The sequence below is a fragment of the Neopelma chrysocephalum genome, unplaced genomic scaffold, assembly GCF_003984885.1.
Source record: "Neopelma chrysocephalum unplaced genomic scaffold, ASM398488v2 Primary Assembly neopelma1_149, whole genome shotgun sequence".
Taxonomy (NCBI): Eukaryota; Metazoa; Chordata; class Aves; order Passeriformes; family Pipridae; genus Neopelma; species Neopelma chrysocephalum.
In genome coordinates this window covers 1,289,563-1,315,185 of record NW_020897811.1, presented here as the reverse complement: position 1 = coordinate 1,315,185, position 25,623 = coordinate 1,289,563, and the positions used below count along the sequence as shown (strand labels likewise).

At 47.3% G+C, this 25,623-nt stretch overlaps 1 protein-coding gene across 2 annotated transcripts in view; it reads left to right on the top strand.

Annotated features, from left to right (window-relative positions):
* The first annotated feature begins 435 nt into the window (after positions 1 to 435).
* The window catches only part of ARHGEF5 (Rho guanine nucleotide exchange factor 5), a 35,700-nt gene continuing 10,512 nt past the window's right edge, over positions 436 to 25,623 (top strand). Inside the window, exons 1-5 of one of the 2 annotated variants that reach the window (XM_027701147.1) lie at positions 436 to 857; positions 19,295 to 22,841; positions 24,324 to 24,405; positions 24,779 to 24,843; positions 25,144 to 25,403. In XM_027701147.1, the coding sequence (XP_027556948.1) occupies positions 792 to 857; positions 19,295 to 22,841; positions 24,324 to 24,405; positions 24,779 to 24,843; positions 25,144 to 25,403 (4,020 nt within the window). In that variant the 5' untranslated portion in view covers positions 436 to 791. The remainder of the gene's footprint in view (positions 858 to 19,294; positions 22,842 to 24,323; positions 24,406 to 24,778; positions 24,844 to 25,143; positions 25,404 to 25,623) is intronic. The other variant, XM_027701148.1, reaches the window with a different exon arrangement.

Below are 25,623 nucleotides of genomic sequence, written 5' to 3'. Positions count from 1 at the left end.
GGGGGGGGGACAAGGGGGGGAAGGAAAGGGGAGGCAGGGCGGCCGACCCACCATTTTAGGACCCGAGGGGGGACGGGAGGAGGGATCTCCGGGGAAGGAGCTGCTCGCTCCTCCCGGTGCGGGTGCGCGGTGCGGGCGCCGTCGGGGCGCGGAGCCCCCCCCAGCCGCGGGGGCGCTGCGGGAGCCCCGGTGCCCGCCAAGAGGCGGCCAAGGGCGCGGCTGCCCGCCCGCCCCGGGGCAGCGCCGGGGTCCGCATCCTTCGCGCCGGGGTCCCGCATCCTTCGCACGGGGGTCCCGCATCCTTCGCACGGGGGTCCCGCATCCTCCGCGGGGGCTCCGCGCCCCGACGGCAGCGCCCGCCCCCCGCCGCCCCCCCGCCCGCCGCCGGCAGCGGGGAGGGCCCGCAGCGCAGGCCCGGTCCCAGGCTCGGCTGCCAAGCAGCCCGAGCCTCTTCCCGCAGAAATGGTGGTGCCTCCCACGCAGGAGCGAGATCCCACGGTGCGCTCGCTTGGGTTTTCCAGCTCCCGCCGGGAGCCGCGGCCCGGGAGCCGAGAGGGTGAACTCTGGACACTTCGTTGTTTTTCCTCCTCGCCTCGTGACTTTTATGGCCTGTCACGGAGGGAAGGCAGAGGAACGCGAGGCGAGATCCCTGCCCGCTGCTCGCTTCCTGCCTCCTTCCCGCAGTCCCGGCCACCGCAGCAGCTCCGATGGCAACCCCAGCGCCCCAAACAACCTGCTGCGGGGGATTCCGAGTTCCCACGGCTCTCTCCTGACCCGTCCTTCCAGCACCCATGTTTGTCCTCGCGCTTGATGCTTCGTGTATTCCCAGATGTTGGCCAAAACCTGGATCAAACCTGGTAGGAATTACAGGATCAGAGGAGGAGGTCTGAGCTCAACTCATTGGTGTTGACTTGTTGCAGACTGGATGTGGATGCTGTTGGCTTCTCCTTGAGAAGCCTGTTCCTCTTGGACCAAGCCACATCTGTAACGTGTTGTTGGAAGTTTTTGTGACCTGATTCTCTGGTGTTCTGGAGTTCCTCATAACCTAAATGACTTGGAGATGGCTTGGATAAGGGCAGAGTCCTTTAAAAGGGTTGCACAGGGGGGAGGTGGCTTGTTTTGGAGGAATAATGTATGGGTGACCCAGATTTCAGAACTGTGCCTGAATTGGGTGAGCAGGAGGTATCTGCAAATCAGAGTTGAAGTTGTACCATATCTGAATTCTTCTTAATTCTTTGTTAACGTTGGGAGCAGCTCCTGTCCTGCCTGTACAGCAGCCCAGTGATCTGGGTAGATCTCAGTGGGGTTATATGGTCTAGTCACTAGTGACAGCAGGGCCTGAGGTCAGTGTTCCTCCTGTCTGAAATAGTGGGACACAAATACTTCCTCTGGGAACCTCTTGTGCATCCTGATAGATTGTGCCAGTAACAGTCTGTTCCCCCGGCCTATTTTTTTTTGTTTTATTTCATCTTGCTGACTTTAGAGGGATGTTCTTACTCTTGTTCTGTTGAGTCTTATCCTTTCTTACGGTTCACTTGTTTCAAGTGCTTTCTAGCAGGAAAGAGCCAAATTATGTTATAGTTTTTGATTTTTTTTTTCTAATTTCTTTCTTCTTTTTAATGTAATCTACTTTGGAGTCTGGTTTAAAGTGGGCTGTTTTATTTAATTAGTTTGTATTCATGTAAATTACGTTCAGTCTCAGTGGTTATTCCAGGCAAAATTTAAGAAACAGCCCGCAAGGGATTTCAAATTCGTAATTGGAATCACATTTTGTTCCAAGGATGTTTGATTCTAAGAGTTACTGTGCTTTCTGTCATCTGGTATCTTTCCAGCTCGATGTTGTTTACTTAGTTACTGTTTAGCTAAATTATCCATAGCTAGTTTATTTCAGTAGTCGTGCCTGGGAAGTTTTGCAATTCCTTTGCAGCTCCTCACTGAACTCCTGCCGAATCTTTTAATGAAGTACTTAGCAGTGACTTCAGTGCGAATGTAGTTGTGCTCTACTGTTTTGGCACTTGGGCTGTACAGAGAGGAATTATTTCCCTCCTAAGTGAGGTGATCACACAGTAGATGTTCGTATCATCAGCCATTTGGGGGCAGATGCCTTAACCTGACCCCTGGCAGGTATTTACATTCCCAGCTGGTTATCACTGCATCGAATCCAGAATTCTACTAGAAAAGTAGCCAGTCTTGATTTCGAGATATCAAGCGATAGACTGCGCTGGTTCCCCAGGTAAATTATTCCAATGGCTCATTACCCTCACTAATTTCTTATCTCAATCTGTTCCGACCACAAAGTCTTGCTACAAGTTTTCGTGTCAGATTACAGAGCCTTCTGCTGCCAGGATGACACGTTCCAGTAGAAAGATGGCCTGTTAGCTGTGTTCAGCTCTTCCTTTTGGGAAGAGGCAGTCATGGAGGTGGAGTCTGGGTGATCAGTGGCTGAGTGTGTGGACAGGACTTCAGAGAAATGTGATTGAATAACTCATATTGCTTGGAGTTTGCCTTCACGTGATGAGTAATCCAGCATGACAACAGGCTGCTCTTGAAGGAACGATCCAGTTCTCACCCAGTCCTGACTGCAAGCTCCTGCTGCTTCTCTTGGACCGGATCTAGTGACCAAGAGGCCTCAAATCAGTCCAATCACTGCTCCAACTGAAAATTAACCCCCTTCCAAAATAAAAAATATGACTTTTGGATCTGGAAGTGCGATCGGGTTGTCTTGTGGCCAGACAGTATTAGGATTGCTGCGAAAGTGTAGCATGAGAAACATGGAGAGGGACCACCTCTTTCAACAGCAGCCCCCCTGCCTGTGCTGGATTAGATGCCAGAGGGAAACACACGTTTAGTTCCTACGTTTTTGTGCTGAGATAAACAGGCTGTGGTTGCACAAATCCTCTCATCTGGCACTGCTGTTGAAAGAAGCCGTCATGACTACCTGCTGTCATCCATGCTGGTTCCCTGCTCCAGTTTGTTGTGAGACCACACGTACACCCGTGCCACCAGGAGAGACAGGGCAGTGTGGGGGTGGGAATGAGAAGGGCAAAGGATGGAGCTCCTTTTAGCAAGCTGAAGAGTGTGTGAAACTAAGGCTTGAGATACAGGAGTCGTCACAAGCACACCTTACCTTAAATCTTGATAGAAGCTAATGTGTTTTTTCACCTCCCCTTTGCAGCAGATGTATGAGAACATCTGCCCTGATTTACTCAGTAGTGAAGGTTAACTCTGTTGTGTGACTTGGGAGAACTGGGTTTAGCCAGTACTGGATTTAGGACAACTGCATTTATGTCTTTGGTCAAGAAGCATGTGTTCCAGTTTGTGTGGGGGAAAGAGCATTTAACATAGGAAAAAGAAGGTCTGTGACACACTGGTACCTGTGAAGGGCTCATCAGTGCAGAAAAGCATTTATGCATTCCAGATATGAGGTTCTTGGTGGTGTTCAGTGCTGAGCAAGGTGGGGTGCCCTTTTGGGAAAGCTTCATTAATCTTCTCTCTTCCATTAACAAGTGACTCCAACTTTCTTGCTCTCATAGTGGGATTAGTATGCTGAGACAAAATCCATTCCCCATCTCTTCATTTGAACACCATTCCTTCAAGTGCCATGCAGAGCACTGCAGGGGATGAGGAACTGAGCCTGTGGTGGAGGCTTGTTTTGAGCTCATGGTTTGGGGCTTGGATTAAAAGTGAGATGAAGTCAAAGCAGAAATTCCCATGACTTTAGTACAAGTTCAGGGCAAGGTCAAGGGGAAGACTATTGGTTTTGATAGTGGGAAAAGTTTAGAAGGGGGAAGGAAGGTGATTACCATGACATGTGTACAAATATACGTAGATAAACAGACATACATATGTAAATATATACAAAATAGAGGGTGTTCTGATGCTAGGAGAGGTTGAGGAGGAGTGGCTGTAGAAACTGTAATTGGATAGTACACAAGGAGTGAACTGAGGTGGGAGGAACACATGAACCTGCTGCTCAGAAAATACTGCGTGAAGGCACAGTTGGCCATAAATTAGCTTCCTGAAAACATCCCCTGTTTGCATCGTCACACAGAAGTGTGTGACATTTAAACGTCAAACCACCTCTTTTTAACCTCAAATTGAACATCCAGCTGCAGGCAGGGGCCTCAGTGTGTGAGGTCCACTGCCCGTGGCCTCGCTGGTGCTCGGAGCACATTTAGTTCCTGCCACTGATCGTACACAAAAATTCCCAAATCTTTTCCTGGGTCAGGCTGAGGTGGTGCTCGGTGGGATCCACAAGCTTGGTGGCCCCCTGCACGTGCCACCCATGGGCAGAGCAGAGTTGGACACTGGTGAGCAGACGCAGCCTTACACAGGGTGTGGCTGGAGGAGAGGTGAGGAACAGCTCCTGCTTCCACAAATCCAGCAGTAGAGTTTGTAAATCCAAAATACACCCCTCTGGAGGGGAGGGGATTAAGATCCTGGTCATATTAGGGCACGATTTGTTCAGATTGTAGGAGCCCAGGGATAATCAGGGGGCACTTGGGATACAAGCAGACCTGTAACCAGTTGGATATGGTCCTTGTTCACAGCTGCCATGGGGTGGCTGCCGTTGCTACACTTTCGTAGTCACTTAATAATAGAAATAGATGCCTAGAGCAGTGTTAAACTAACACATATGCCACTAGTGGGGAGGAGAAGGAGATGCTTTGCCCACAGTCTTGCTGGGCAGCTATAAAAAATAAGGATGTGTAAGTTGTATGGTATGTGTGCCTTACACTCACAAAAATGTGTGGGTGTAATGATCAAAAGTGCCTACAAATAGACTTTGAATAGACTAAATCTTAACTGGGCCCTTATATCTTCACTACAGATTCCTGTCCTGTGAGGAGGAACTGGTGGAGACTTGGTAAAGTGCATGGGTAAGATTTGCTGGTATAGCCCATTTTACAGAAGGAAGGATGCCGTAGCTGTACCTGTGTCTAGCAAAGCTCTGATGCTGTAGCTGGGCCTGGACTCCAGGCAAAATCCTTTTGGCATGGACTAAGCCTGAGTTCAGAAATTCTGCTTGTAGGTGTTCCATAGTGCAGGCATCCAAGGATAACTGCAGACCTATGAATTGTAATCTGGCTCCAACATTTGAGTTCATCTCCTCTCTGAGGTACTCTGAGATCACTGTCTGGTTTTACAGGTGAGCCAGGCTGATAGTGAAGTTGAGAAGGTGCTGTACGTATCTGTTTTCCCACTGTTGCTGGATTTATAGGAGAAGAGATGTTCTGAGTATGCTGCCAGCTCTGCAGGACAGGGACAGTGTCTCAGTGCACAGTATTTAGAAAAGTGAGGATTTGGTCCTGATTGTTGGTATTTCAGATGGCTCAACTCTTCTCGATGTTTGTTGCTTCTCTGCATCCCTCTTTTTCTGTGACTCACCTTGCACATGGAGATATTTCAGGCTGGAGTCTGGGTACAATAGATCTTGTGGGTGTTTTTAAAATGATGCGCTTCTCTCTCCCTTCTCTACCCTTCCCCATGGAATATCCTGAGTTGGGATCCACAGGGACCCACAGGGATCATCGAAGTCCAACTCCTGGGAAAGATGTTTTCTCCTGGAAAGGCATATTCCAGGCAAGCAGAAGCTCAGGATGGGCAGTGGGGGTAGCACTGAGAATGCTGCAGTGCAACACACAACCCTGTCAAGACTTTGTGCTGTGACAAACCCTGAGGCAGAGAGAGGATGCTGTGGGGAAGGACAGGCAAAGGGAAGTGGGACTGTCCCTATTTTTATAGCAAATTATGGGTTGTGGTGTGTTTTCTTACATGTGCAAGTGTCTAGGGAAGATGGGTTTACCTCTCAAGTCATCCAGTAATTTCTTAGTAACAACTGGTGCTGTGTGGAAGTATGGGAAATACATTACTGCACTGCTGTGCTCTTCCTCATCCCTGGGCACAGCTGGGAAGACGGGATGTGCTGTAAGTGCACGTGGGGGAGACTGAAAGGGAAGCTCTAAGGTGTTCCTGTGGGCACAGGGTGAACACTGCCCGTTTCAGTGCCATCTGGGAAGTCAGTCTTCCTCTGACATTGCTCCTGCAGTTCACCTTGTCTTCCTGCCCCTGCACAACGAGCAAACTGAGCTGTTTCATTTTGGAGAGGTGCAGAGATGAGCAATTTGGACGTATGCTGGAGCAATGAAATGTGCCTTATCCCGGAAGAGCAAGGCCAGGCATGCAAGTTATGTCATTGTAATGTGTGCTCTGACCAGTCACAAGGGAGGGTCAGGGCCTTAAAAGGCAGCTAAAAATGGTGTCTGCATGTATAGAAAAGTCACGGCAGCTGAGTTGCCCAGTAGGTGTTATCAGATATACCACAGACATTTTTCTTTCATTCCATAGCAGCATCATTTTTACCTATTCAGCTGCTAAGTGTGTAATAGCAGTGATATCAAAAGCTTGAAAACAGAGGGTAAAGGGGGAAAAATGGATTGACTCTGATAGTCATAGGAAAATGACTTTAAAAGAAAAGGTGAGATGTGCTGCATTGCGTGTGAGATGAAACCTGGCATGATTAAAAGTCTCAAGAAGAAAATTTGCCCTGAAGTCTATTATGTTTTACTAGAAAGTTGCCTTTGAAAAATTAATTTGAAAGATGGCATCGTATGAAGTTTGATTGTGACCACTTGAAAGAGTGAACAAAGTGCATTTAAAGGGGAAAAAAGTACTCACAGATGCAGGAGTCGAATACAGAAGTGTTGAGGTAAATGTGCAAAACCATGGTTTTGAACAGCAGATACAGTTTTTTGCTTAGAGGAAGCAAGAAATGTCCGATGCTGCATGTCCTAAATTCATAAAATTGATGGAATTGGAGAAAGGGTCTCACCTGAATGTGGACAAAGTGAGAAAAGACAGCTGTGAATATCTGACGTGTGTGAGTTTATGGGGGTGGAGGCTTTCTTTGACTGAGCAGTGAGATCCCCACACTACAACAAGTGTGATACCAGAGTAACACTGACCCAGAATGAGCCAAAAAACTAATTACTGTGTGAAAAAGGTGTCTGTCGTTTGTAATAAACAACTTTACAGCAGAAGAGGAAAATATCCTAGTACCTGTCTTGTTATCTTGAAGCACTTGGAGGCAAAAGACACAGAAGGAAGGAACAGAGTGAGCAGTCGATATATTTTTGTTGGTGAAGGGATTGCTTAAATAAGACTTTGCTTATGGCTGCAATCAGATACAGAGTTTATAACAGGGCTTTGCATATTCAGTACACTGAGCAGCCACTCCCTGACTAATCCTCAGAGTATGGCTTGAGGTAGGAGGGGTTAGAATTACCTCAGCTGCACAGATGACCCTCAGACGGGCAGAAACTGCTGGAAACTGCCAGAATTAGGAACTGGTGATTCTACTGGAAAAGGTCTGGGGATGAAGGCACAGTTCTTGGTTGCCTTAAGAAACCCCAAAAAGCAGTTACAATCTAAACCCTCTGTAGAGCCTTCTTTTAATAAATGACTGCAGCGGGGAATTGAAGGAAGGAGAGCTCCTAATATCCTAACATGTGTGTTCCCCTTTCAGCCTGGATTATGTTACTGATGATAACAGTTACCCTTTGTGGACCCACTGGCTTGAAATTTCTAGTGGCTGCACCAATGTTTAACTGTTCATAAGCTGTAGCTGTTGGTAGAGGCGAGACTTAAAAGAGCAGGATGCATCCTTGTCACCTCCTGTGAAGGTTAGTGCTGATAGAGCAGGAATAGCCGAAATTTCAGTGCTGGGGTGTTGCCTGTGTGTGCACTAAAAGCAGCAATGCTGTATGTCCTGAGACATTTCCACTTTCCTGTAATTTCACCTTCCCTGGCACACCTGGAAGAGGAGAGGTGCTGGATTCAGTAACAGGCAGATAATATTTGTGCTGAAAGTTGGGTTCCTCGAATGTATCAGTGGCAGAAGTAAGATTTAAGGCCCGTTTTCCAGACAGGAAGGTGTTTAGGAAGAGGACTCTAGAAAGGAGAGCTCTGACTCTTCCTTCCTTCTTGGGCATGGTCCACTGACACTCCCAACCTTGCCCCCTTCAAGCTGTTCTGGTGCTCTGATCTTTCTCAAGCTGCAGTGGTCACACTACATCGTGCTCTTTGCTGTTACATCCGGTGATTTTTTTCAAGCACTTTGCCCACTGTGCCAAGCCTGATAAACTTTTTCATGTGAGTTTGGGCAGTGTCAGAAGGTACAACTGAGAGCTTGCCTGTGAGGCTGAGCTGGAGGAACTCCGCTGCATCTCGTTGACCTTGGGAGACATGGGATGTTTATGTGTTTATTTATGCCCCGCTGATCAAAGCATGTTGCAGGTAATGGGGAAAAAGAATGAGCCGAGTCTTGGGTTTCATTTACCTGGTGCCTGTAGCTTCCCAGGGGAAGTCTCTCATGGATGCTAAGGTATGCAGCAGTCCAATTAGAATATAGGATGCACGCTTGCGTGGGCTGCTGGACGCGAGGGCACCGAGGACTTTGCATTCCTCAGCTGGAGCTGTTTGTGACCGTGCCATAAAAGAGGTAAAGGAAATTGTATCGGGTCGGTTTTCCTCTTATTAGTCATAGTGACTGTTAGGAGTTAAGTTGCCTCATGTTCTAATTTCTCACTGAAGTCATGAGGTGAATTTGAAGCCCAGAAACCTTATTTTACTCCTCTGCATCGCCATCTGATAGGGTTGGACCTGGGAGGGGAAAGAGAGAGATGGTTTTACATGCCACAGGGTTGAGGAAAAGGAAGCCGTAGGCCAGTCAAGGAGAGTCAGAGTCGATGTCTTCAAAGACTCCCAAAGGGCAATCTCAGGATTGTAATTGCTCACCTAGTATCTGAAGAGCCATGGAGCCATCAAGGAGTACTATTTTAGGAAATCTTGAAGGGTGGTGGTGGGAAGCAGACTTTGCCCACTGATTCATATGCAGAAAAATGAAAATGGAGGGAGGAAGGAATAAAATATCTGTAATTGTTCCTTGTGCGTTGAAACTCGTTTAATTATTAGAATGGGAAAAATTTTGTAATTAGTGCATCATAGAAATGCTAGTGATGTTTCTAAGCTGGTATAAAATCAATGCTTTAAATTAATCCAGACTTGGAGATGTACTGCACGTGAAAGTATGAGGGCAAAATTTTTGCCCATTGACAAATAAGGGGAAATATTGCTGAAATAGAGAATATCAGTATTGTTGATCTGTGTGTGCAATTTCTAAATTCTTTTTAAGATTGTACCTGTAGGGCTCTACTTTTTTTTTTTTTTAAATTTATAATATGTTCTGTTAATTACAGTATTAGAAACTAAAGCTAAATCTTAACTACAACATCTGTGAGTTGTAATTACTTCTATAAACTTTGAAATAAGGTAGTGGTAATTGGTGAAGCTAGTTATAAAAAGCATTTCATAAGATTGATGCATATCAGTTACACCATTTAAACCCCTGATTTATACATCTTTTCACAGCTCATTCTGAAAGACAAGGTCACAAGAATGTCTTCCCCTCCCCTTCCATTTGGAGTGTTTCCATGTTAGACTTTGCAGAGGGTTTCAGGAGGTTTCCAGGGCTTTCCCTAGGATCTCCTTCATGTTGCTACTTGTTTTCAGAGTTGTTCACAGGGGCTGTCTCCTAATTCATCTGTCTGCCATGGAACATCCTCTGAGACCCAGTCCTTTGCTGAAGAGAGAAGGCTGTCTTTGGGTTCATGGGAAGGGTAGAGTCAGTGGCAATAACGAGACAAGGAAACGTTAAACCATAAAAATAATGGCTTTGGAAATGTTTGTAAATCCGATTTGAATATTCTGCTTCCCCTAGTGCCCTCTCCTCAGCTTGGAAGGGGAGCAGACCTGTTTCCAGCAGAGGGACAGGAGTGTAGAATTTCCCTGCTGTGCCGCTCCTGTTCTGTGTGGGCTGCTGAGGGAGCATCTGCTCCTGTGATTGAGGTGCTTGGCAGTCACATGTGGAGAGGCACCCACGCTGGAGTGTCAGGGACTTACTTGCAGATCCTGGGTGTGGTTTCACCATAACTTAGGTCCAAGTCCAGGTTTCTGCTTCCCTGCTCGCCAGCCCGTCGCCCAGCCCCCAGTTCTTGTCCACTCCTTGCAGTTGTTGCCACAGGTTGTACGTCTGCTCCGAGGTCCCCAGCACAGGAAGGACATGGAGCTGTTGGAACAAGTCCAGAGGAGGCACCAAGATGATCAGAGGGATGGAGCAGCTCTGCTGTGAGGAAAGGCTGGGAGAGTTGGGATTGTTCAGCCAGAAAACAAAAGGCTTCAGGGTGACCTAATTGTGCCCTTCCAGTACCTGAAGGGGCTACAAGAAAGATGGAAAGAGACTATTTCCAAGGGCCTGGAGTGACAGGACAAGAGGCAATGGCTTCAAAGTGACAGAGAGTAGGTTTAGATTGGATATTGGGAAGAAATTCTTCCCTGTGAGGGTGGGGAGGCCCTGGCACAGGTTGCCCAGAGAAGCTGTTGATGTCCCATCCCTGGAAGTGTTTAGGCCAGGTTGGATGGGGCTCTGAGCAACCTGGGCTAGTGGAAGGTGTCCCATGGCAGGGGGGTTGGAACGAGGTGATCTTTAAGGTCCCTTCCAGTCCAGGCTGTTCTATGATTCTATATGCAGCTACTGCAGGGAGCTGTCATATTTACCTTTATTTATTTATTTTTTTTCTCCTGTGTCACACCTTTATGGCTGCTCACGTCACTCTGCTCCTGGGTTGGTTGTTTTTTTGCCTAGACAACTCCCTGGGATGGCTCACATGTGCACTGGCAGGAGGGAGATGATGGCAGCAACCTGGATGCATAGTAAGTTAGTCTGTTCTGGATTTCAGGGTGCCACATCAAGATTTAATCAAAATTTATTAAGACCTGATTCCAGGTGGTGTTGGATAATTTCTACAGTCAGCAGCAGAAGGAGGTGAAGGAGCTCTATTTTTTTTTTTTTTTTTTTTTTACAGAGTGGGGCATAAACAAATGAACTTTGCAGAATATCTGCAAATACCTAAGTTGGGCCTGCCAAATTCATATATTCATCTTTGTTAACCCAGTTACATCACAGTATATTTTGCTGCTAGTTTTTTAGTTTCTGGTAGCTCATGCAGCTCACTGCATCAAGCCTAAATACTCTGCACTGTCATCAGTTCAAACTGCTGAGAACCAGGGATGAGGCAGAGAGGGAAGGGGGGAGTTGCCCTTCCTCTCCTTAATCACAAATTCAGGCTTAACATTAAAAAATTAAGATAAACCTAGACAGCGAGGTCTATTTTTTGAATCATATTGTTTTTCAAGCCTGTTTCTCACCCCTTAAAGGCCATACATCCATTTTTCTGAATTGTAAGCCAAAATTCTCACATAACCACATGATTCCAGGGAGAGGGACTATATGAAAAACGGAAAATATTGGGATGTGCACAATAAATCTATGCCAGTTGGCCATGCAAGTGTTGGACCGTGAGTAACAACAAGTTTTCCGTGTGTTTGCATTAGTACCTTCCTATTCAGCACCCACACAATTCCTGTGGCTTTGGGTGTGTGAAGCTATTTTTCCACGGGGGAGAGGGAAGGGGTCCCCTCTGGTGCTTTCCCACATTTACATTGCTTAAAACATTTTATTTATATCTAATACTTTTCGCTTCCAATAGCAAATTTGTCCCATTGTGCTTGTAGCTTCTTCGATCTGAGGGCACCAATTACATTTCCAAGAAAGAATGGTTTGTTCCCTGAAAAGCTGGGTTAGGGGAGGGTTGCACCAAAATCTGTTTTCCCCACACTCATCCCTGCATCCTTTTTGAATGGATTTCTTTTTCTCTACTTTAGCTGCAGTTTTCAGTACAAAGCTCCATCACTGTTACAGTATTGCCAAGTATTTTTGATTATGATACAAATAGCATAACTTTTTAAAAATCTCGTTACTGGAGCCATAATTAAAAACACTATGGGGTGTTCAGCTAAGGCTGAAAACATGCATTCTGAAGGCAGATACGAGGACAAACGTGTGTGTGATTTTGTTGTTGTTGTTGCTATCTCTTGGTATGCTGACATCATTCTTTTTTTTACTGTTCTCTCCAATTGATAGTACAATATTGAAGCCATGGCACAGGTTCTGCTGTTGTTATGGCTGATGACAGTGTGCTGTCACCAGCATGCTATGATATACCAGTGCAGTTTTGTGGGTATTTTAGGAATTTTTTTGGTTGCATCACCTGCAGCTTTATCATCTGTCCTGTGGGGCTCTGACAGCTGCCAGAAATCTTACCGTTTCCAAGGTTGGCTGTGAAAGAGGTTATATTACGTGTTTGCCAAGAAAATCAGGTGGGTAACTTCAGAGGCCCTCTGTGCAGGGGAGGACAGTTTGTCCCAGTTCAGTTTGCTGAATATTGTCCCTCGTTATCTGTAGGTTCACTGTGCTTGCGATGGGTACAGGTAACGTGACAACAGCTGTGCTCAGCAATGGTTCCACTGTGCAGTCTGGGCAAGGCCAGGCTTTCAAGTGCGTTTCCAAGTCCTTTGATGTTTTAATGGCATTTGCATCTGTCAAAATGGTTTGGTGCAAACATTAGCATTCTTTAATCTGAGACTCAAAAAACAGTAGCGTGGGATTCTGGCTCCCGCTTCTGTAGCGTAGTGAGAGACTGTGAAATTTCTGCTCCTGACTGGAGAGTCTCTCCCATGCAGGTCCTGAATCATTCTGCTCAGAGAGGAACTGGGAACTCCTCGACTTCGTAGCAAACATGCCACCTAGGAATGTGTACAGCGTGTTGCCGGCACCCACAACTGCATAAAAAAGTAGGAAAGTTATTTGGGAAGTCCTTTTGTGCCCCAGATGTTTCTGTCGGTTGTCTCTCCATCCCCAGGGTTTGTAGGGAGGCCTGCATGGAGCAACTTGCAGTGACTCAGTACACTGCTTTCCCTGTGGGAATTGTGCTGTCCACCTGGTGGTGTCAATAGTCTTTCTACCAAGCTCAAGCAGTGAGAACCATAAACTGTTCTTGTTTACTCTCATACTAGAAAGTATGCAGAATATCTAGAAGACTACTGCAGAATATCAAGACTTACCTCTTACTTCTATGAATATAAACTTGAGCTCTGCTTAGAGTGAACTGGGTTTTTTGCTATACAGGTCACCCCATTTTATCTTAAGAATGAGTCACTTTTATTGCATCTCTGGGAAGTGCAATGTGCAATCCAAGCCACGCTCTTCACTCGCTGTTTGCCAAATGTTCAGTAGCAATTTCCAAGGTGAAATTTTGTTCTACCCAAAATGAGTTTCTTTGACTTTTTTTTTGTTGGCATTAAATATTATAATTTATTTAAATGTAGAAAAGTTATCCTTAATTTTTTTCCCCCAATTAGTGAGTCATTAGATAATTAATAGGCTCAGTGTATCTTGAGTGAAAGCTGGTGAGATGCTACTGGGTGTGTTAAAACTCGGGCAAACTGCACTGATGTGACCGGGAGGTCTCATTTGCTTTCCTCAAGCTTCAGTAGCAGCTCAGATGCATTTTCCAGGAGACTGGGTGCTATTGGCAGGTTTGTTTTGTTCTTCCCTGCCTAAGACACTGGTTCCCTGGTTCTACAGTAGTAGACTCTACATGATTTGGGCACACACCTTTTAGATTGCCTTTCTTACTCTATACATCCTTTCCTTTAGCAAGCTCCTTCTGCTCTCCAGAGTCCTTCTGCAGTCCAAAGTTGACTCCATGTAACATTATTTCCCTCCTTCATTCTTATCTCCAGTGCCCCGTGTAATCTCTTCCTGAGCTCAAGAGTTTTGACCCCACTCCTTCACCTCCCTCGATGGGTTGTACAGTGATAGAGCAGCCCAGGGTGGTGCGTGAAGACTGGGGACTGTTTCTTTGCCGAGGGCATCTCTCACATGGAGGAAACATCCAGCTGAGAAACCTGGCCTAAACATGGCCAGAGTAGCTGTATCAAAATAAAAATTCAGGCTTGTGGCAAGTCTTCTCTCAGTGCAGTTGCACCGACCCCTTTTCTGGGTTTCTCACCAAACTGAAATAATGCATGGCCTCCTGGGAAAGAGGGTGCTCTCCTGCACACTGAGCTCTGGATTTTGTAGGAGACAGGCTGGCTCTGAGCTGCTCCCCAGTGATCCAACTCATAGAATCATAGAATGTTAAGTGGTTGGAAGGGACCTTAAAGTATCACCTAGTTCCAATCCCCCTGCCATGGGCAGGGACACCTCCCACTAGACCAGGTTGCTCAGAGCCTCATTCAACCTGGCCTTGAGCACTTGCAGGAATGGGTCATCCACAGCCTCCCTAGGCAGCCTGTTCTGATGTCTCACCATCCTCACAGTAAAAAATTTGTTCCTCGTATCAAATCCAAATCTCCCCTCTTTCAACTCCTTTTAAAGTGTACATGAACTGTGTGAAGGAGATGGTTAAGCTAAGCTGAAACAGCAGGAAGAGGCTCAGGGCGGCCTTTTTGCGCTTTGGGTGGGTGTCAGAGCCAACATGGAGCTCTTTCCCACCTCAGCTGCAGCACTTAAAGCTGGCACTGGCATTTCCACACCAAGCCGTGGCTGTGCCAGCAAGGATATGCCCAAACGATGGACTACTTGGGAAAGCCTTTGTTTTAATATCAGTGTCCTTGCCCACACCGCCCAAAGGTTGTTGTGAATGGCCTTCTCCTGGACAGAAGCAGCTCACTGCTGCCTTGAGGCAATAAAGGACACCCATGGAGAAGAGCTCGGGATGCACCGAGCAGCTGCCCAGCAGATGCGGAGCGTCCCTGGCTGCCGGAGCAGTTTCACCCCGGCGTCACAGGGCAGGATTTTCTGTGCTGGGACTGTGTTTGCAGCAGCCTGGGCGTGTGGGCTGCCCTGGTGCCTGCGGCAGGGGAGCAGGATGGGGATGGGGATGAGGAGTGGGGGCTGAGGGCGGCCGGGCGGCTCCCGGCACCACGCGGGGAGGCCGAGGGTGGCAGAGGGAAAGCTACGGCTCTCCCCGGTTTTGGAGGAGGAGGAGGATCTCAGGGCTCCACTTGTGTGTAGCCTTGTTTCCTGGCTGGTTGCAGGGCTTGTCTGTGCATGATAGCACTTGTTATTGCTCCTTTCTTGTTTGTTGGAGAAGGGGGGAGGGAAGGTGAGGTACTTTCTATTTAAAACCAGAAGTGTTTGTCATCTCCGTCCAGGTGAATTAACCCACACTGGAAGGAAGTACAACATTCATGGTGCCTTTTGTAATCTGGGAAAGCTGTGGATTGATGTGTGCATCATCGCAGGAATTGCTTTGTGCACTCCTGCTTTCACTCCTGTTCTGCTTACCTGGCCACTCTCTGCATCCTTCCCCTCTCAAATTTTGTGCTTCTGACTGCAGTAGGGCCAAGCGTTGCCCCTTTGTTTTCATGCTGGGATGTGGCCAGCTGCTCCCTCCCATCATTCCAGCTTGCAGTGGGTTTGTGCACCCAGAGTTACAGGCTAGGTGCCTGTGAGCTGAAGTCTGGGGTTTCCAGGCCATCTTGGGTGGCTTTATCTCAACGGGGCACATCAGATCGCCTCACTTCACAAACAGAGCACATGAGGGAATGATGGCAAGCTCAACATCTCATCCAGAGGGAGATGTGAAAGATCAGAAAGCCCCAGAAGTGGAAACAGTGAAGTATCTGTGAGAGCTCGTGTAGCCTGGTAGAAGCTGGCAGTTGCTAGATAGGTCCATGTATGCTTGTCTGTCATGTTATTGGCCCTACTGAAAATGCTGATTGAAGGTTTACTGTGGCTCGCTGAGCTCCCTGGGGTCTCCTGGGCCCTCCTCTGATGGAGCTGACTGCAGTAGGAGCATAACATGGCAGAGCTCCATAGGCATTCTCTTCTGGTAATTACTGGGCTCTTGTATATAGACTGCAGGTGCTGTCAGTCTTGTTTTATTATTTCCTCTTCCATCTCCATGAAATCCTTACTCCAGACATCTGCGTCTTTCGCTACGGTGCACCCAGCCTTCAAGCAGGAGCTTAACTGTTTCCCTGACTAGATGCTTAATTCCTCCCCCACTGTCTCTGCAGAAGGTTTGCCTGCTCCTTCTCTTGCTTTGCTTCCCAAAGCTTCTCTCTTGCTCTCCCTGAGGTGTGCAAAACACCTGGCAGTAATATGATGAGACAAATCTCACTTGGCAGCTTCCAGTGTTGATGTGCTGTGCACCTCCCTCTACCCTGTCTCCCAGTATTACCATGGAACTGCTCCAAATGCAGCTTTAAACTTGTCCTTTCACCTGTCCAGATCCCTTGCAACAGAGCCATGGAAGTGGAAACTGGGCTTATAAGCTTAATAAGAGGATATTCAGTGCTGTGCACATCAGCAGAGTGAGCAAGACTTCTTCTGCCCCTCACAGAGTGTGGGCTTGAGTTTGAGGGTCTTAACTATTCAGGCCTTTATGAGCCATCCTGTCTTTAGTAGTAGTAGACCTTCCTTAGCCATCAGCTTGTGTCCAAGACTACCTGAACCCCTAAACAGTCTCCCTGCTCCTGGGGAGCCCGTTTTTGGAAACTGTCTCTGTTAGGTGTGACAAGTAGTACTTTTCCGGTTGTGTAGCAGGGGAGACTCAGGTGAGGCAGCCAGGAATGCTGAGAGCATTGGAGCACAAGAGTGATCTGATGCCACCATGAAACCTTTGTTAAAGGAGGGGGTACATTTAGATGTACCTGTTGGGGATGTTAAAGTTGACCCTGCCTTGGACAAGGTGGTGGTTCACAAGTTTATGACCCTGCTCCTGTCTGTGCTCTGCCAAACCCTCTTGTGTCCATGCTGGAGATTCTTCCTAACTACCCTACAGCTTCCCACAGTTTGAAAAGACTGTTTAGCAGCACCCAAGTAGTTCAGTACCAGCTGACAGCTGTAAGATGTGGTGGAAGCCCTGTGGGAACTTCCTGAATGGACATATGTCTTTGAAATATACTGTTTGTTGAAATTATAACTATTTACAACTACTTACCACTTGGAAGGGGAAAATCCAAATTGCGGAAACATCCCAGTTTTGGCCTGGTTTTGCAAGAAAGACTGCATTTTCAATATAAACAAAAATTAAAGATTACATGAGAAAAAACACACAGGAACAAAGTTAACTGATGAGTTAACTCAATTTTTTCCTAATTTTTTTTTTTTTTAAAGAGTTGGGGTTGTTCAGTCTGGAGAAGAGAAGGCTCTGGGTGAGACCTTAGAGGGGCCTTGCAAAAACGAAGGAGAGTGACTTTTTACAGGGTTGGTTGTGATAGGACAAGGGGGAATGGTTTTAAATCAAAAGGGGAGAGATTTAGATTAGATATTATGAAGAAATTCTTCCCTGGGAGGGTGGGGAGGCCCTGGCACAGGTTGCCCAGAGAAGCTGTGGCTGCCCCATCCATGGAAGTGTCCAAGGCCAGGTTGGATGGGGCTCTAAACAACCTGGGATAGTGGAAGGTGTCCCTGCCCACGGCAGGGGGGTTGGAAAGTGTTTGTCCTTAAGGTCCCTTCCAATCCAAGCCATTCTATGATTCTGTGATGACAGTCCCTGTGATTAAGGTGTATCTAATGCTTCAGTTCTGTCTCCAGAGCACGTGCTCATTGCTTTCAGAGCAGATGTTTTGTTTCACTTGACGTAAGGGAAAATAGAAGCTAAACCAGCTTTCAGGCCAGGCGTGCCCTGGCCATGGAGCTAACTGGGACAATTGGTTCAGATGTAATTATGCCCTTACTGCTTTTACTTTCTGTGTGGGATCAGAGGTTGTTACTTGTGACTTTAGAGCCACTCTAGCACAAGGAAATCACCGTTGATCTCAAAGATTTCTCTTTCAATGCAGAGAATTTCCTTTATGTCTGAGTCTCCCAAGTTAAAATTGTTACACATTCCCCCTCCCTCCACAAAAGCAGGTGAAACTCTGGACAAAAATGTTAGTCTTAAAACTTATGGAAATTAGGAATGCCAGAGAGTGAGAAAGTGTATAGATTTGGTTGTCTGTTTTGAGGAAGAATGAGAACCTCTTTTTTGCCTGAGCTTTGTGAATGGTTCAGAGCAAGACGTTGGGGCTTTTTTTTGGTCACTAAACAGCTGTCAGGCTTTTACCTGAAGAAATGTGGAATGGTTTCTCTGACCAGAAGATGCAGAACTATGGATTTGTGTCTGGAAACTTCAACACCTCTAAGACAGGGTGAAGGAGGAGAACACTGAAGCTTTATTCAGGGGGAAGTCTGGCTGTGGCTGCACATTGCAGCAGATCCTTCAGGGCTAAATTGCAAGCTCTGGTACGTGTGCAAGGGGACCCCGTGTATGGGAGGCAGCCCAAAGCAGCACTCCTTAGGCCATTTCTGATAAGCAGGGGATAGGGAATAGAGAAGACAGGCTGGAACACTAGAGAATATGTCCCAAAGGTAGAAGAAAAGGGAAACCCCCATGAGGGTTTGTCTCTTTCTCATGTTTTTTCAGGTAGGGATTGTGGGTCATGGCATAGGTGGAAGGCAGAAAGATAAAAGTGGTGAATCAGATTCTTCCGTTCTTTTCACAGACATATCCCAAATGTACATTCCCTAGTGCTTTGTCATGTCTGAACTTCAAATGCAATACTGGATGGGAAATTCCACTGTATCCTTTGGGAAACTGTCCAGCAGTCCTGAGATGGCATTTTTCCCCAGCTCCATAAATGATGATGTAGTTTCTCTTTGTGGTCTGCAGATATGTCCACACATACCAGAGCTACTCCTCTCAAACCATGTGGTTTACAGCCTTCAAATATCTTGTGTCATGTCCTAGTTATTTGTTAATCAAATTGTTACATTCCCACGTCTCGTTAATCAATTTCTGTGATGATTTGCAATAAGGTCCTGTGTTGCACAGACATACACAGAGATCTGTAAAGAGGCATCAGCTCCAAAGAACAGGCCTTTCCCTGTTGAAATCAGAGAGATTTTTAAGGCTCAACTAGAAGAGGCCCCACAAAACTTAGTGGAGATTTTTGATAATTTTCTTGTTCTCTGAATGCCTTCTGCTATCCCCTTTTGGGTCTGAGATAACTTTCATACGTTGCACTGCAGCCATGGCAGAGATCAGCATCTCTCCTCTCTGACCAAAGTCACTTCCTGGAGTTGCATGTAAAACTAAAAAGACACCAGAGGTATTTTTATGGTTTTATAACCAAAATATGGTTTTATTTTGGTGTTACTCATACTGCAAGCTTACATCAGGTGCTTGCCTACTCTCAGTCTTCTTATTTGTTTCCCAACTCTTATCACCCACTAGGTATGCGGGTTGGGTTTGGTTTTTTCCTCAGCTGCACTAGAAACAGTGAATTATATTGATTGTATCATTCTGTTGTAGTAACAGAAAAATGCATTTCTGTTTAACAGGATGTATCACTGATGGAGTTTAAAGAAAGCAGCGAGGGAGGCACCACTCCCCCAGGAGCCAGCAGCACCCCTGGGGAAGCTTGGGATTCTGCAGCAGTTGGAGGAGAGCACCATGCCACTCACGCACCAGCCGAAATGAGCACCAGCCCGTCGAGCTCTGCACAGGGAGCAGAGCTCAGCACTCCTGAGGACTGCCTTTCTGCTCCAGGGAAAGCAGCAGAGATGCTGGGCAGACCCTCTAACCCTATGCAAAAAGTGCCAGCAGGACTGGAGCAAGAGCAGGGGGATGCAGAGCCTGAAAAGGGACTCTCAGAATGGGAAGGAGAAATGCCTTTAGAGGAGGGTGGACTAGATTATTCTCTGAAACATAAGCAATTAGAGGTAGCTGACCTGGAAAGCATCCAGGACTTCTCCTCTCACAGCACGGTTCAGGATGAGCTGGCCCCTGGCAGCCCCATCCTGCAGGCTGTGAACCTCAGCACTGAGTTTTCTCAATGCCAGGCAGAACTGGCTTTTCCTGGCTCAGACCCTCAGGCCCAGCAACCAAAATCTTCTTTGGCTGATGCCATTTCCTCTCAGAGAGAGACACCTAAGTGCTTTTTGGTGTGTAAAACTGTTTCAGAGGGACATTATAAGGCCAAACCGTTTCTGGATAACATCTCCAAGGATTCTCTGCAGGAGGTTGATGGTGCTGCAGAGCAGAAGCAAAGCAGCAAAAAGGTGGCACCAGCACCTGACAAACAGCCTACATCAGAGGAAGCAGTAGGAGACACAGCTAAACCTTACACTTCTGAAGATGTTAAGGAAAGCCTAAGAGCACCCCAGGGTTTGGAAGAGAATACAGAGTCTTTCTCTTCCCATCAGTTGTCTTCCACCTTAACGTGTGACAGCCAAGTAAGTTCACTACAAGCAGAAGGAAACATAGCTCGTGAAACAAGGAATACCAGCGTGGTCAAAGACCAGGGAACAGTAATGGTTCCTAAAGAAAACTCACCTACTTCCAAATGCCTTCATCTGGAAGATGATCATGGAAAAACAGAGGGGAGACCTGCCCCTTCAGCAGAGAGAGCCTTCCAAGTAAAGAGTACTGCTAAAAGGAGTGAGGAAGTGAGTGCTTCACAGCATAAGGAGCCAGCAGAGGAGGAGGCAGCGACTGAACTTCAGCAGGAAGAGGAGAAGAAAGAGTGCAAAGAGCAGAATCTGCCAGAAGAAGGAAAATCTTTGGAGCCCAAAGATCAGAAAAACAAGCAACAAAATGGGCAGGAACAACTGCAGAGGGAAGAGCTCAGACTGGAGGAAGAGCTCAAACCAGAGGCTCTGTCATCAGCTTTTGGGTCAGAGATATCTTCTGTTCCCAGGTATAAGGTGGATATGTGTGGTTTGGAGAATGTTTCCTTGGCTGAGCAAAGGGGATCAGCATTTCCTCCTGGGGAACTTGTCTCTGTGGATCCTGGTGAGGATGTGCTGCTGAAAGCTCGTGTCACAGAAGCAGGTTCTGGATGTCAGGCGTCTGCTGTCAGCTCTCTGTCTTCAAATAACCTGAACCCAGGGGGTGAAGCTTCACACACATGCCCTGTCTCTGACCAGTCAGAGGACCTAGAAGACTCTGGCCGCTTTTCCATCGGTGGTCAGGATCTTGGAGAAGCTCAGTGGGATGACAAGACAAGACTGGGCAGGGAGAACGAGCACAGTGATGGGCATGGAAAAGCTGTTCAGAGGTTTGACAAAAGAGAGGCACCACTCCATGGAGGAGTGGCAGCACCTTCTGGTGCAGAGAAATCAGAGGCTTCTGTTCCAGCACACCCTTCCTCTGGTACTAATAACTTGGAGCCACCTGATCCCAGAGATTCTCATCCCACTACAGGAAAAGCTGAGCTTCCGGACTTCATTCCAGCTTTGCCCTCAGAGCTCACCTCAGTGGCTTCAGCGTCTGGCCCACAGGAGGAGGGTGCCAGAGCAGCCTCTGTGACCCCCCAGGACTGTCCTGTCACCAGCCTCAACAAGCTGCCAGACTCTGCAGGGAAGCCACCCAACCAAGCTGCTCCCACTCAAGTGGGGGACCCAACACCAGGGCAAACTGCTGTTCTAAGTACAGATCCAGGGGAGGCCAAGGCTTTCCATGAAATCCTTACTTCCAAGGAAGGCTTTCATGAAGACCTTAGTGGCCCACCTTCTTTCTCTGCAATATACAGGAGCTCTCTTCCTTTGGAAGGGAGCCTTCCTGGGGATAGGAGGTCTGTGGTTAGCATTGCAGGGCCTCTGGAACCATCCCAAACACCAGGAAGGACTTCCACTCCCCTGAACCACCCAGAGACAATTCAGCAGAACTCCCCTGAAAAAAGTGCCATTGTGCAGGGAAAAGAAACAGGAGCAAATGTGGATCATAAAGCACAACAAATGCCTTTGTTTGATCAGCCTGACTGCAGTTTAGACCAAAAAGAGATTGGATCCAGGATTTCCAGTGTCCTGAGCACCCTAACTTGGCCCTCTGAAGAAGATACAGTCCTTGCTGTGAACCAGGAAGAACAACCTCTGTCCCCTGTGTCCCACTCAAGCCTACCTCTGGTATCTGAGCCTGATGCCAAACAGCTTCCTCAGCCTCCTTCCCATGTCCAAAGGCCCACTCAAGCTCAGGCCCCTGCACTTAATGCAAATCACCTTGTCCCACCTTCAGCCCCCGAACATTCCCAGCCACTGGCTCCTGGACCATATTCCAGGCCACACCTCAACTGTGCTATGTACCATAACAGGTTAGGAGCCAATCACCCTGCCATAAGCCATCCTCTCCAGACTGCTGCCTCTGGGTCCCATTCCAACTCTGTGGCCTCTGCTTCTGATGGAGAAAGTCTAGCAGAGAAGGATGGCCTTGTTCCAGTAGCTGGGGAGTGGGATCTCGGTGACTCAGGTACCCACGATACAGAGACTTCCGATGACTCAGGGGTCAGTTTGTTGGCCAAAAGCTTTTCTGCTGCTGGAAGTGAAATGCTGGTTGGCTGCTCTGACAGCAGCCCTGAAACAGCAGACCAGCACGTGGATATAGAAAGTGGAAAATCCTCACCTGACCACCCTAACTGGCCCTCGTTGGAAGGCTTGTTAGCATCCACAGACTCCAAGAGCAGAGACTCTGCACAGCTCCTTCCAATGCTTGCATTCACCAACCCAATCCACTTCCTCCAGCTTAGCCCTCCATCACCACCAACCACCAGAACGACCTGCCAGGAGGAGGAGCTGCCATGGGAGCAACCCTCAGGCGTCTTCAGTGTGGACACAAAGCACGTCCGGGCTCCGCTGGCAGTCACAGAGAAAACAGAACGTGAGAGGAGGGTCAAGCAAAGGCTGGAAGGAGGGGAACATCAGCCAAAGGAAGAAGTGGCCAAACATGCACCCTTGGAAAAATCATCAAGTTGGCCAGACAAGAAGAAGACGGGGGTGGTTGCCCAGGAGCCAGCAGCCAACCAAGAGAACCCGATTAGACGCCGAGTGAAAAGCAAGGACTGGCACCGCCAGGGCCTGAAGAGGATGTCAGTACCACCAGACATCCTGCAGGGTGAGTCCTCTCTTCCCTTTCCCTTCCCTGCCACTGCCCCAACTCATTGCAGTTCCCAAAAACATAGGATTAAATTAAAAAGGCAGTCTGACAGAGGGGGACGAGCACTGAGAGCTTAGTGATGCTCTTGTGCCTTTCTGGTCATATTCCTCATTCCATGCAGCCTGTTCTGTCCTGCCCCGAGCTCCCCCTTCCCAGCTCTCCCCTCCCTGTAGCAGCCCCTTTCCACTCAGTAGGGAAGAGTCATGCACACACCCTCAGTAGCCCATATCTGTTATCACTTGTTTATTTGCTGCCTCCCTTTATTTTGCAACTGACACTTTTAGGTTCCAATCTGACCTTCTAAAAAACATGATTTTACTGTGAACGCAGGATTTGAGGTTACAGATAAGAAAGCAAATTTGTCAAACCCAAGGTCCCAGCTTGCATAGAATTCAATCACTGATGTCACAAGTGGAAAATATGCATCTTCTGTTGTGCAGCTCATTTAAACAGTACCTTCTATCAGGATGCATGTCTGTTCTTTATTATTATATCTGACGTGAGCTTTAAACATAGTTGCTTCTTTTCAACTCTTGCTTAGTTTATTTTTCAAGCTCCTTAACATGCTGGATTTTTGGCACAGAGGAAAAGGAGGGGAGTGTGGAGGGGTATAAAAGGTTTGGCAGAACTTGAATCAAACTTGTTCATGTGTTTGACTTGTAAATTCTTGGTTCTGAATTTTAAAACATTCAAGGCAACAGTACTATCTTTCCTTCAGCCCATACCTGCAGCCCAGTCTTTGGGCTTTCTTCCCCCTTCTGCTTCCAACGAATTTATATTTAGAATTTCTCCACACCTTATTTGATTAAATCCCTCACAAACCAAAAGAAAAAGCCATACTTTCTGCATTTGACATAAACAGATGACTCAAGCAGCAGTTTGTGAATGCCCACATATAAATGTGAGAGCTGGATTACAAAATTCGTTGTCAGGCCATATCCCTTTTAAGACTCTTCACAGGAGTGACTTTGTTAGACATTCAGCATTTCTGCCCCAGAGTCACTGAGAGTTTTTGGGGCTCAACATCTACAAAAGAAAGTCTTGAGACCTTCAGACCTGCTTAGTGACTTTGGGTCCATTGATCTCCTGCAAGCAGCTGAAAAGGTAAAGACTGCACCAGATAGGGCCTACAGGGAGTGTCTTTGCTCAGACAACTGGAGACAGAAGCTCTCAGAGTTACTGTCACAGCCTAAAGTGTCAGCCTTCGACTTTGTATGAAAAATAGATGTGGCTCACAGATGTAAAGTGTAAGCAGTGGCAAGGATTATTAAAACTAGAATGCTTCTGACCCAGAAATAAATGTCACGAGGGCACCTGTACTCCAGGTCCAGACTGACACTTAGGTGGGGGACAGGTAAGTGGTGTCTGTGTATCATTTGGATTGCAGCTTCACTCTAAAAATGGACTTATGTGTTTACTTTCTAATTGTCTTATATACAGAAGTTTCTTCTGTTCCTTCAGAGGAAGAAGCTCACAAGGCACACAGGGAGCCACCAGTCAGCTCAGAAACAGTTATATTGCGGTAAGTCTCTCAAAGGCCCCTTAGAATTTACCCCCATCTCTGTGCAGCACAGGCACCTGACACACTCCATTGTTTCTGAGTTACCAAAGCTGATGATAAGGAGAAGAAAACCATAATTAAATGCCTTAGGCCTGTGCTTCAGTCTCCCCTCTTGAAGAGGACCCCACTGCAGCAGAAGTATTTCTGTGCCTTTAGGCCAGTGGTTCCATCAAGCCAAACTTTGCCCTTTGTTAAGTAAAGCATGTGGAACTTGAGCTTGTTGGAAAGAGAGAGGTCCTTGTTGTGACAGACCAGTTTCTAAGGTTTGGATAAGCCATCTCTGGTACTGTGCTCTTCATTCACTCTTTGTTTTGAAATCCTTATTCCCTAACAGAGAGAAGAAACCTGCAGACACAACGGAGAACTTCAAACGCCGGCACTCCAAGCTCATCAACTCCTGTAAGTACCTTCTGCCACCCCTCTCCTCCATCATCTCTCACCCTTGCAGTGAGCACAAAGGAGAGGGACTCCTGCCATATTCCATATGGATGGAATATTAGAGAGCAGGGAAAACTGCTGGAGTCAGTGAACACAGAGTCCTGCAGTACACTGGGGCAGCTGGTGAGCTTTGCTTACAGCAAAATGTGTTCCCTTGAATTTGGCTGCCCCAATCTGAGACAGAACAGAGTTTCCTCCAGGTTGAAGCAGAGGGCGAGTAGCTGCCACAGAAAGCATAAATGTATGTGTCTGTCTTCACAGCAAGATTGCTGTATCAGGAGTACAGTGATGTGGTTCTGAACAAGGCCATTCAAAGCCAGAAGAGAGCGGATTTTCCAGAGGATATAGAGTCGAGTTACCCAAGCTCCCCGAGGCTACGGAGGAAAGTGCTGTCTCCCCCGGACTCGTACTTGCAACGTCTGTCAGTCTCATCCAATGCATCCCTCTGGCAGGACATCCCCATGATCCGGGGCAGCAGAATACTGCTCAATATGTCCCGTGAGGAGCAGAGGCTGCAAGAGGTAAGGGACAGATGTGACAAGATAAACGGATGGTCTGTAGTCCAGAAAGAGTCTCCTGAAGGGGGGATAAAGCAGAGAGCAAAAACCGTGATGTGGGAATGCAGGTGGTTGAATGCAGAGGTCACCTCTACAAGCACTGTGGGGCTGTGCTACCAGTATGTGTGCTGAAGTGCCAAATTGTAGAGAAAGCAGCACTGAAGGACAGGCTCTGGACCATATC